The sequence below is a fragment of the Melanotaenia boesemani genome, chromosome 14 (genome assembly GCF_017639745.1).
Source record: "Melanotaenia boesemani isolate fMelBoe1 chromosome 14, fMelBoe1.pri, whole genome shotgun sequence".
Lineage (NCBI taxonomy): Eukaryota > Metazoa > Chordata > Actinopteri > Atheriniformes > Melanotaeniidae > Melanotaenia > Melanotaenia boesemani.
Genome location: NC_055695.1, coordinates 260,576 through 272,896, shown reverse-complemented (window position 1 = coordinate 272,896; position 12,321 = coordinate 260,576). Strand labels below are relative to the sequence as shown.

General features: G+C 46.8%; 1 protein-coding gene across 2 annotated transcripts in view; it reads left to right on the top strand.

Moving 5' to 3' along the window:
* Positions 1-5,936: 5,936 nt before the first annotated feature.
* frem1b (Fras1 related extracellular matrix 1b) overlaps positions 5,937-12,321 on the top strand; it is a 169,366-nt gene continuing 162,981 nt past the window's right edge. For both annotated transcript variants that reach the window (XM_042006153.1, XM_042006154.1), the window contains exons 1-5: positions 5,937-6,056; positions 6,146-6,229; positions 7,456-7,742; positions 7,818-7,912; positions 8,054-8,313. In XM_042006153.1, the coding sequence (XP_041862087.1) occupies positions 7,521-7,742; positions 7,818-7,912; positions 8,054-8,313 (577 nt within the window). In that variant the 5' untranslated portion in view covers positions 5,937-6,056; positions 6,146-6,229; positions 7,456-7,520. The remainder of the gene's footprint in view (positions 6,057-6,145; positions 6,230-7,455; positions 7,743-7,817; positions 7,913-8,053; positions 8,314-12,321) is intronic.

The following is a 12,321-nucleotide window of genomic DNA, read 5'->3' as shown; positions in this document are numbered from 1 at the left end:
CACGAGTTGGGACGACCACTCTCATTACTTGCAAGTAATTCTGCAGTCAATATTTCTCCTGTAATAAACCTTAAATACTTTTACTCATTCCAGACTCTTGGTAATTTTTCTACAGCAGATGTCCCCCAGCAGAAAGGAGCCCAGTGCATCATGGGACGTTCCCCAGCAGCCTCTGCCTCTAGCAGCAGGACTAGAGGATGGATCAGGGTCACCAAGCCAGACCTGCTATAAGATTTATCTGGAAAGAAAGTTTGAAGAAGATCTGAAGGTAGAGCGGGAGTCTGATACCTGAAGCCAGACCGGGATCCGGTTCCACAGAGAGGGTCTGATAACTGGAGGTTCTGCTTCTTTTATTTCCTCCATTTTAGTCTAACATTGTCTATTTGTTGTTAAAGTCCAACATAAAGATTGTTTTAATAAAATTGATGTCTGGTCTGGATGGACCCGTACCTGGACCAGGAGCCTCATTTATCAACCTGAGCATAGCAAAGCAAACTACCGGTAGTGTCTGTGGCGCACTTCAACTTCCAGATTTATCAAAGCATGCGCATGCACGTCCTCCACCTGTTTCCGTTTATAAACCAGAACCAACTCTAAAGCAGCGCAGGTGAGGGACACCTTGCCCCGCCCACATGGTGGCTATAAATGTTCAGGTGGACGCCTGTAATACATATTCATCACATCATTTCCATGATGGCTCAGGAGGGAAAAAGAGGGAAGAAGTGGAAGGAGTCGGAACGTACGGATGGTTATCTCAGTCGGTAGAACATCCGTCTGCCATGAGGGAGACCAAAGTTCGATTCCCAGACAAGAGAAAAGTGTCTGCTAAATTAAAGCAATGATACCAGTGATTTGTTTTAATGTATAAAATAAATAAGTTCAGATACATCTGAGACTAGCAGCAGTTTATTTAGTGTTAAATAATATTTCTCTGTAGTTACTGGGTGTTCCAGCTGGGTGGGCGGGGTTCCAGCTGGGTGGGCGGTGCAGAGGGACACCATCACCATTATTAACCAGGTGGACAAGGAGTTGTGGGAAATAAAGACCTTCTGTCAAAGAAAACTGTCAGATTTATTTATCTGGAAGTTTTTCTGTAAACCAGTGAAACATTATCTCTGAAGATAACATCTGTTGTTAAGCATATAAATAAAAAATTATTTAAACTGAACATCAGGCCAATATGGAATTACTTTCGATTTAGATAATATTTGGTGTATTAGGTTTGCAAAATCCAAACTGGTTTGGATTTGCAACACGACTAATGTTGAATTGTTTCCATAGACAGAAAAGGTCAAAGTGGCGGTTAATAGTTGTTACAGCTGACTCTGTGTTCCCATTTACAGATGTATGTAGGGAGAAAGTCATCTACTGAACCCACCTCAAACTCCTTGATCAAGGCTTCCACATCTTCACCAAGCTGATCAACGACACATCGGATAACACTTTCTCTGTTTTTTTCTGTGGGAAGTCCACTTTGTTAAACAGCTGACAGGATTCAGCAGTCTCTCTCCTCAGTGCACATTTTGGCATATTGTGTTTCAGGCTGTACATCCATCCAATCCATCCGCTGCGACTTCCAGGTTCGGTGAGACATGGGTATTTTTGGACTGAGGCATCTTCCCCCTGTCCAACCTGAAGGCCTGTGGGATAGGCAGTGTAATTGTACATGTAATCTGTCAGCCTTTCCATTATTTCAGACTGGACCTGGGGGTTGTGGAGGACGTCCCATTTTTCAAAAACTGTTCATTTGCATTCCTCAGTTCTGTCTCTGTTGCAACTGAAAAACTTGGAATTTCAATTTCCCAAAATGCCCTTTTAGGGCTTAGTATGATAGTGCCTTGTGATGACACGGATGATGTGCCATCTGCCTGGTAGTCTGCAGAACTAGAGGATGATTGTGAAGTGTTTTTCAAGTCAAACTGGAGGTGTCACTCACACTATCTGCCACATTTTCAGTCTGGTGTTGCCAACGAGAGCACTATGGATGGAATAATGACCACCTTGACTGTCCCTTTATGTTTAACCTCTTTAGTAGAATGAATTGTGAAGAAATCCCCAAAGTCCTCGTCAAAGTAATGGAGGGTGAATTCCTAACGGATCTGGAAAGTGTCCTTCACAGTCTTATGCAATTGTTCCACTGTGTCTGGCATCTCTGATGACAGTGTGAGCTTCTCACAAAGGGCTGGAAGACACAGGCTTAAGCAAGGACACATGGAACGTGGGATGTATACGGAGGGAGGCCGGGAGCTTGAGGGGGACTGAGGAGGGGCTGATAACCGACTCAATCTTGTAAGGGCCCACAAACTTAGGGGCCAGTTTCTTGGAGGTGGACTTCAGGGAAATGTCCTTGGCTGCCAGCCAAACCTGCTGTCCAGGAGCGTAGTGCGGAGCAGGGAATCGGTGTCGATTGGCCAGACGGCAGTTGCATTCAGCGGTGTGCTGCAGAGCCACATGAGTTCTAACCCAAACTCGCCGGACCCGCTGGAGATGGTGTTGAACCGAGGGAACCTCAAGCTCCCTCTCCTCCTCGGGGATCAGGGAAGGCTGATAACCCAGGGAAGCCTCGAAAGGGGAGTGGCCGGTGGCAGAGGAGGTAAGGGAGTTGTGAGCGTACTCGATCCAACCAGATGCCGGCTCCCACCATCATTTTTGTCCAGGCCTGTTTCATGAGTTTTTTTTTTTTAATAAATCTGTTGAAGCATGGCTGAAAAGCAATGTCTGACTTTTATTGGTTAAATTTCATAGAATTTTTATTTATTATTACTTTTCTCAGATTCAAGTTATTTCTGTCACCATTGTGAGTTTTTCTTTCATTAACTGAAGGGAACCAACAGTTTGGTCTACGTCTGTATGTAATAGCCAGTAAAACTTTCCACCAGGCCACTCAAAGAACGAGCACCAAGATTATCCGCTGAAACACAAAAAACTCTTCCTCTTCATGACATTAAAAACAGACGGGACCTGAGATGCTTCACTGCAGTCGGAGGGAGGGGGTCCTGTGTCTGTTCAACCGAAACCACCTGGTCCAGGTGGACAGGACTCAGTAGGCCCTGTTCACTTTAGATTACATATGTCCTCCTGCTATATCCCGTTTACGTTTGAACGCAGTCTTGAGTTCTCAGCGGGCCGCAAATTATGACCACACTTGACCTGCGGGTTTTAATATCTGGACCCGACGTGGTTTGACTCTCCAGTCCTCACTCACAACTCGCACCTGGCAAAAAAACAAACAACAGTGTCCTTTTCAGCTTTTCAGTGCACCCTCATTATTTTTGGTGCCAGTTGACATGGCACCTTTCGAAAAGTTGGACTCTAACCCATGGGTCGAGTGCAGTTGGGTCGGGCCCACCCAGCGCCTCGAGGACTCTTAACATGGTCTGAAATCTGCGAAGCTAGTCCGGGAACCATCTTGATATGGTTATTAATGGGTGCTATGGCTAACTTGGCAGGTTGAAAGGTTTTAGTTTTATTCCCAAAACTGCCTCCACCTTAAAATGTGGAACATGTGGCAATTCCACACATTAAATGTTAGAGGCGAGCTACACGATGTGTCAAAGAAGGACTAATATCAAATAGTGTCGGCTAAGCTTTGAATCGTTAAGATGCTAACAAGGCAAATTACCTGGCTAAGCTAACAGTAACGTCGTAATGGTAATGCATCTTTTCTTTTGGATTTTGAACAGCTGTATTTTTGTCTTGGTCATTGAAAAGTATTTTTAATTTATTTTGTTTTAGGAGCATTTAATTTAATATAAATGTACTTTAATTTCATTCAGCTGTTTTAATGCACATGTTCTGCTGATTTTTAATAAAAGTATATTTAGCACTGAAGGCTGTAAATTAGAACTGTGTCTTTGGTTACTTGACAACATATATATATATATAAATATATATATATATATATATATATATATAGAGAGAGAGAGAGAGAGAGAGAGGGAGGGAGAGAGAGAGAGATTTAACAAATATCGTGATTCAGGTAAAAAAAATATCGAGATATAAGATTTGGTTCATATCGCCCAGTCCTAATGTGTATATGATTTAGTCAAATGAAATATTCATCGTCATGATATTCAGCAGTTTTATCAAGCATGCAAACCTATATATTTCTGTGAAATTTACTTGGCCCTTGAATAATTTTTTGAGTGTATGTAAGCTTGATAAATGAGGGCCCTGGACCTGGATTCTGGATCACACTGCTGATCTGCTGCAGAGTTGTGGAGTTGCTCAGCTGATGAACCACTCACTGGATGTCCGTAAAGATAAATACCGATCACGTCCACAGACACATGAATGACCCAAGGCTCTGCAGAGACCGGCAGGTCCAGGTCCATGTATCCGAGTCCCAGAAAGACAGGACCATTAAAGACTTCCTGTCTGCTCTCTGCTCTGGCTTCAGGACAGTCTCTCGGCTTCTCTGAGCTGCAAGCCAGATGTGTTGGGGTGATGAGGGGGTTATTCCTGCTGGTCTGAGCATGTGCAGAAGCTGAAGGAGACGGAGACAAGCAGAATTGCCAGTGTCTGCAGGTACGTTCAGCTTCTTCTTCTTCAAGGATTGTCCTCCGCCTGTCCTCTCATTCTCTCTAAAATTTCTTTGTACTGTCATGAAACCCTCATGAACTCTGATCAGTTTCTTGTTTTAAACTGGTTCCAGCTCTGGTTTTAAACTGCTTGTAGGTCTGGTTTTAAAGAAGTTGCAGCTCTGGTTTTCAACTGAGCTGCAGGTCTGGTTTTAAACTGCAGCTTCTAAATGAGGTGTATCTGCACAGCCAGGGCTGTTTGTGTAATCTTGGTCTCTACAGAAAGCTGAGATCTGTGATTAGGTTTCAGTAGTTTATCTTAGAGAAATGCTACTAGAGCTCAACCAGATGTTTCCCGGTTAATGTGAAGTTTACATCTGCAGCAGCCAGAAACCTAACAGACTAAAATACGGTCAGTTAACATGTAATAGTGGCTTACTTAACTTTGTTAGAATAAGTTGGACTGAGTTTAATCCAGCTGCAGACGATGAGGAGGAGGAAGAGGAGGGACGCCTGAACCCGTGGTTACTGTCTTGCGAGGTCTCGTTACTCTGCTGGAATCTGATGGTCAGTTCTTGCAGCACGACACCCGAGTTTATCCTCTTTCTGATGATTGTGCAGACATATTGATGCAATGTTGAAGCTAGCCAAATACTGCAAAGAGCACACAGCCTGCAAATATCTCAAGATGTAAGTTTTCTCGCAGCTGAAAAAGCACCACCTCATTCTAATTAGGATCATTTATTAATTTATTACTTTATTAATTATTAAATAATTCTAGACAAAACTATACTTAAAAGCAGATTAAAATAAAGAGGGTAGTTCCTGGATGGTAGGGCCTGATTTGGAATGTAGACGACCTGCTGAAGGCAGTTGTGGAGGAAAAAGGTGGTCCAACGCGATGCTAGAAGGTGGACCTGATAAAGCAGACGGTGAGTTTATAGTTTTTACTTTAGCTATGTCAGTGCTTTTGTTTGAATTAGCATTATGAAAGAGAAAAGGACATTTTATTGGACAGAAACTTCATGAACGCCCCCAACTACAGGATAAGTCATCATGAGGGCTTTATAGTTTCCCTGGAAATGGAAGGATTTGTTTGTAGTTACTGGTGGGGAGTCCGGCTGATGCAGCCTCGGGAGGCCAAGCGCAGGGTTTCCATCATGAGGTCAAAGGTGAAGCAGACCGCTGTACGACCTCAGCGTCAGCCAGGCCAGAAGCCTCCGGCTTTGATCCTGGAACATCCCCTCCCCCGTCTCCTAGCACCTCTGCGAGTTGCAAAGATTAACCCCTCATTTCCTGCATTGGGCTCCTTTTGAAGGGAAACGGGGGGTGGCAGCATTTTCTGGACGGGGGTGTGCAGCAGCCGAGGCAGCCAGCTGCATGCTGGGAGTTTTTTTTCCCGGGTCTGAGTTGTTGTTTGGATTCAGAGCTGAGAGCTGGATGGGACTTGTGGAGGAGCTGGGAGTATTTTCATTCTTTCTGACAGAGGCAGATGAGCAGACTGGTTTCTGACTGATCCTGAGTTCCTCCTGAAAGGTTTTTAAGTCGTTTCTACAAATTCCAGCTAGACAGAAATCAGAGAACAAGAACAAACTACTTCTTCTTCCTCTTTGTGTCATAAACAGAGTACCGCTGTAGCTCTGGGATACGGCAGCATTCCTGTTTTCGTCCGACTGATTTCCCTCCGTGTTTGAGGCTCTCCGGCTGAGGTGAGATAAAAGCTGAGCTGAAACGGTTTTTTTCTTAACTGCAGTTGGCTGCTGCAGTCTAAGCAGAACATAACATGAAGAGTTTAACATCTAATGGTTAAACACTGCTTCCAGTTTCTGGATGATTGTGTGGACTTTATAACATTTGTATCAACATTTATTTAAAAACTAATCCAACAAACATGAAAAGCACAGCAGGATGGTCAAGACTGAAGGATTCTGGGTAATATTGATGGATGCCATGATGCTACGTGTTGATGGATGCTGAAAGTTAACCTGGCCGAGTCGGGCATCTGTCTTAGTGCTGCTGTCATGTTTTTCTCTTTTTATAGGTGCAAGTTTGTTCAGCCGGACCGTCTTTCTGCTGTCAGGATGCCGGACTAGTTTAAAATAAAATAATAAATTGATCATTCTAAAAAGCAGAGTCCGAACTATTGCCCTGATAAGCAGAAAATGTAAAAAATGTTTATTTCCACCTGAAATTTCTGATTTCACAGCAGCTTTTTGTGAAAAAAAATGGCAAATGATGTTGTTTTAAGCGTTTTTTCTTATAAAATCACCTGAAGGTAATTTCAAATAGGCCTGGGATTTAGTATTTTCACTAGGATAATGTCAATTCATTAAAAGTCAGTTTCACTATTCAGCACAGAGAAATTTGGTTATTTTACCCTTTAAATGCCAGTTTAATCCAATGTTTTAAATTAAAATTAAACACATAAAATTTTCATGTGAAGCATGTTAAAGAGCTGACCTGAGTCTGTTCTGAAGATCAGTCTTACTGCAGCAAAGCTTTCATCTGTAATGTTTGGGGGAGTCGACGTTTTGCCTTCTACGAACCTCAGAGGCGACTAAAACTGTAAAACACACAAACGATGCAAAACAGTGACTTTGTGTGATCAAACTGGGGTTTTAAAGGGTTAAACAAATTTTAATAATTCCATATTAGTTCTGATAAAGACTGAAGCTGACTGAAAGATGTGAGCTAAAACAGAAGTGGTGATGTTTTCATGGCAGATCTGTGGGGAGGACATAAACTGAAGCCACCTTCAGGGTTAAAGTTTGCTTCCTACATCTGTCCACCTCATCGTCCAGCATCTGGGTCCAGAGTGCTTCAATGAGGAAACAGGATTCTAACTGTGATGAAGCATTTTGATGATCTTCCTCCAGGCTGCTGAAGACAAGGATGAGGGTGATGAAGCCAACTGACTGAGATCTTTGTTTTCCAGCAGCTCTACCTCAGAATAAACTTTTCCAGCTGAAGCTGTGAAACGAGGTCCTTTGGGGACCCAACATGGCCGCCGTGGGGCTGTCGCTGCTGCTGGTGCAGGTGATGACGGTGGTCTGCGGCTCGTCTCTGGTGGCGATGAACTCTGGAGTCCAGGTGCAGAGAGGTGGCTGGGTTTTTATCACGGACACTGAGCTGCAGATCAGCGTGGACGCCAGCGCAGATTGCAAGGTGGAGGTGGTGATGAACGAACCAGTGACTCAGAGAGTCGGGACTCTGAGTCCACAGGTGAGTCCAAATCCACTGACTCAGGTGGGCCAGTGGGGTCCAGATCAGAGGAGTCACCTGTTCTTTGGTCTGCAGGTGTTCGACTGCAGCTTCCTGCAGGAGAAGGTGAAGTACGTCCACAATGGCAGTCCTCTGCTGGACGAGGACTCGGTGATGCTGCGAGTATACAAGTAGGTTTCTGAGCCAGGAATCTGGTAGTTTTCCTACATGCTGCTTCTGGATCAGGTCCACACAGGTGGGACTGAAACTGATGTGGATGTTGTTGACAGAGATGATGGAACTCAGACTGGCTGTGTGGTGTCTCTGGTCAGGTTCATGTCTTCGGATACGCTGGTGGAGACGGTGATCCTCAGAGTCCAGGTGGTGGACCCAGGGTCCAGAGTGGTGGAGCTGGGCAGCACAGCGCTGGTGGTTCCTCAGTTCTTTGGTTTGTCCAACGCCATCAACGGGTCGGTGCTGGACATCAGAGCCCCGGCAGACCAGGTCTGCACCGTCAGGCTGATGAGCATCGAGACCCGGGTCCCATCTGCAGGTCAGCTGGTCAGGGAGGACGACTCCTACAACAGGAAGGGTACGTGACACGTGGACAAGTTCTACATCAGGACTGATCCTGTAACCAGAACAGCAGAAGCAAAATCCCCTTCATTATCATTGTTGTAACTTTGAGCAGCTGTTAAACTGCCTTTTAAAATATTTACAAGTATTAAATAAATATATTCGTAAAACATATAAACAAGTGCAAAAACATCCAATATGGCCGCTAGTCCAGCTCAGTATCTGTCTGCCTGTGAGCTTTAAACTACATTAAAATGAAAACTTTTCATTACTTATATGAGCAATTATCACACTGTAAGTTTACGAAGCTCCTCCCTGAGCCGCCACCTTGTTGTGGTGGAGGAGGTTGTGCGTCCTGACGATCCTAGCGGCTATGTTGTCGGGGGCTCATGCCCCTGGTAGGGTCACCCATGGCAAACAGGTGTCTAGGGGAGGGACCAGACGAAGTGCGGCTCAAATCACTCCTATGATGATGAGAAAGCAAGCACCAAGGTTTCTCTTGCCTGGACGTGGGCCACCGAGGTACCCCTTTGGAGCCAGGCCTGGAGGTGGGGCACGGAGGCGAGCACCTGATGGCCAGGCCTTTGCCCATGGGGCCCGGTCGGGAGACATGGGCCTCTCCTCCCGTGGGCTCACCACCTGCAGGAGGGGCCATAGGGGTTGGGTGCATTGTGAGCTGGGCGGCTGCCAGAGGCGGGGACCCTGGTGGTCTGATCCTGAGCTGCAAAAGCTAGCTCTAGGGACATGGAATGTCACCTCTCTGGCGGGGAAGGATCAGACCACCATGGGCCTCTCCTCCCGTGGGCTCACCACCTGCAGGAGGGGCCATAGGGGTTGGGTGCATTGTGAGCTGGGCGGCTGCCAGAGGCGGGGACCCTGGTGGTCTGATCCTGAGCTGCAAAAGCTAGCTCTAGGGACATGGAATGTCACCTCTCTGGCGGGGAAGGAGCCTGAGCTGGTGCGCGAGGTTGAGCGGTTCCAGCTAGGAGAGCACTCCTTCCGGGCACTCCCTCGTTCTGCTGGGGGACTTCAATGCTCACGTGGGTTCGATGATCGACTTTGTAGTCGTGTCGTCGGACTTGCAGCTGCATGTCCATGGACACTCGGGTGAAGAGAGGGGCGGAGCTGTCAGCTGATCACCACCTGGTGGTGAGTTGGCTCAGATGGTGAGGGAGGATGTCGGTCAGGCCTGGCAGACCCAAGCAAGTGTTGTGATGGTCTGCTGGGAACGTCTTTTATAATACTTCAAAGACCTTCTCAATTCCACCAACACATCTTCTGATGAGGAAGCAGAGTCTGGGGTAGCTGGTGCTGGCTCTCCCATCTCTGGGGCTGAGGTCACTGAGGTGGTTAAAAAGCTCCTCGGTGGCAAGGCCCCAGGAGTGGATGAGGTCCGTCCAGAGTTCCTTAAGGCTCTGGATGCTGTAGGGCTGTCTTGGTTGACACGCCTTCGCAGCATTGCGTGGACATCGGGGACAGTCCCCCTGGACTGGCAGACTGGAGTGGTGGTCCCCATCTTTAAGAAGGGGGACCGGAGGGTGTGCTCCAACTACAGGGGGATCACACTCCTCAGCCTCCCGGTAAGGTCTATTCAGGGGTGCTGGAGAGGAGGGTCCATCGGATAGTCGAATCTCGGATTGAGGAGGAGCAGTGTGGTTTTTGTCCCAGTCGTGGAACAGTGGACCAGCTCTACACCCTCTTCAGGGTCTTTGATGGGGCATGGGGGTTCGCTCAACCAGTCTACATGTGCTTTGTGGACTTGGAGAAGGCCTTCGACCGTGTTCCCCAGGGACTCCTGTGGGGGGTACTCCGGGAGTATGGAGTGCCGGACTCGCTTGTACGAGCTGTCCGGTCCCTGTACGACCGGTGTCAGAGCTTGGTCCACATTGCCGGCAGTAAATCAAAATTGTTTCCAGTGAGGGTTGGACTCCGCCAAGGCTGCCCTTTGTCACCGATTCTGTTCATAACCTTTATGGACAGAATTTCTAGGCGCAGCCGAGGTGTCGAGGGGATCCGGTGCGTGAAGTGTGAAGCGGCTGGGATGAGAATCAGCACCTCCAAGTCCAAGACCATGGTCCTCAGCCGGAAAAGGGTGGATTGCTCTCTCCGGGTCTGCAATAGGGTTCACGTATCTCGGGGTCTATTTCAGGAGTGAGGGAAGGATGGAGAGGGAGATGGACAGGCGGATCGGTGCGGCGTCTGCAGTGATGCGGACTCTGCATCGGTCTGTCGTGGTGAAGAAGGAGCTGAGCCAAAAGACAAAGCTCTTGATTTACCGGTCAATCTACGTTCCCACCCTCACCTATGGTCATGAACTGTGGGTAGTGACCGAAACAACGAGATCGCGAATACAAGTGGCCGAAATGAGTTTCCTCCGCAGGGTGGCCGGGCTCTCCCTTAGAGATAGGGTGAGAAGCTCGGTGATCCGGGAGGGGCTCAGAGTAGAGCCGCTGCTCCTCCACATCGAGAGGAGCCAGATGAGGTCGCTCGGGCATCTGGTTAGGATGCCTCCTGGAAGCTTCCCTGGTGTTGTGTTCCGCGTACGTCCCACTGGAAAGAGGCCTCGGGGAAGACCCAGGACACGCTGGATGGACTACATCTCTCGGCTGGCCTGGGAACGCCTCGAAATCCCTCCGGATGAGCTGGAGAATGTGGCCAGGGAGAGGGAAGTCTGGGTTTAACTGCTTAGGCAGCTGCCCCCGCGGCCTGACTCCAGATAAGAGGCAGAAAATGGATGGATGGAGGTTACGAAGCATAGAGATAGGATTTTTCTTTTATTGTTGATCTCTGCTAACATACCGCCTAACCCTGGCTAATACCGAAATTAGGGTTTATAATACTCCTACAGGTTTAAAATGGCCTTGGTGTTTTTCATCTGAACATCCACAGTTTTCTTCCTAAAGCTGATATTTTGTCCTGAACATGGAAGCATCTAAAGCATGTTGTAGATCTCCATCAGCTTCTGCTGAGACCCTCTGAGTGATATCATCCTCACAGGGATTGGTTAAAGTCCACATCTGATGAGTTTAAAGAGCTCTGTAATTCCTCAGGGCCGGTTGTTCCAAACATTTAATCCGGATATAAGCTATCTGGATTTGGGAATCCCATTATTCAGGACGGTGGATCACGTAATCCAGCATACTTTTAAAGCAGCATTGGACTGTATAATCCTGAATCCTGTTTCACCAAATCCAGATTTTCACGTTTAAATCAGCGTTAGCTTCCAGCTACATAAAGAACAGCAGGCAGAAGAGCCGGTAATGGGCCCTTTTACATTCATTTCCCTTTGCGACAGCACACAGGAATCACAAACATCCACTTCTGTGTATAACATGATTTCCCAACACATAAAACTGCTCTGTTAAAAACTACATTGTGGATATTCTGGAATTGTCTTCACAAAGGCGCCATGTCCTTCTTTGTGACGATGATGGCGACCGGAGCCTTGTGGTGAGGCCCAACCTCTGGCTTTGTGTCAGGATGAGGGGCGGACGGGACGTGCAGTGAGGGATGCATCGTTAGACATTATTCTTGACAGGTTCTTCCCTGGATATGTGGCGCTGACTGACAGGAACATGGATGATTTTATGTGCGGTTGTTATTGAATGTGTTGGGGGTGTATTCCATGGGAAGGAGTTGAGGTTGTGTTTTATTGTTGCTGTGCTATGTTGACAGGATTAAAGCAACCTTTATCCCTGGAACGGTTAAAGAAGTCAGGTGAACATAGAAATATTAGCATATGCACCAACTAAACAGATACTATTATTTGTTTAAATCAGAGGTTTTACTGCAGTTTCCTCCTGAAATCCGCCTCATAATCCTGCCCTCTGCTGAGATCAGGATAATCCTGGTTTCCTGGATCAAAGTTATCTGGAATCCTACTCAGAAGTTTTGAACAACCCAAACTGAGGGTTTTATCCAGATAACCAGGACTGGATTACATGATCCAATCTGATTTCAGAATCCAGATTTCTCTTTTGAACAACACATTTTCAAGATTTGATCCAATCTGATAACAAAATCC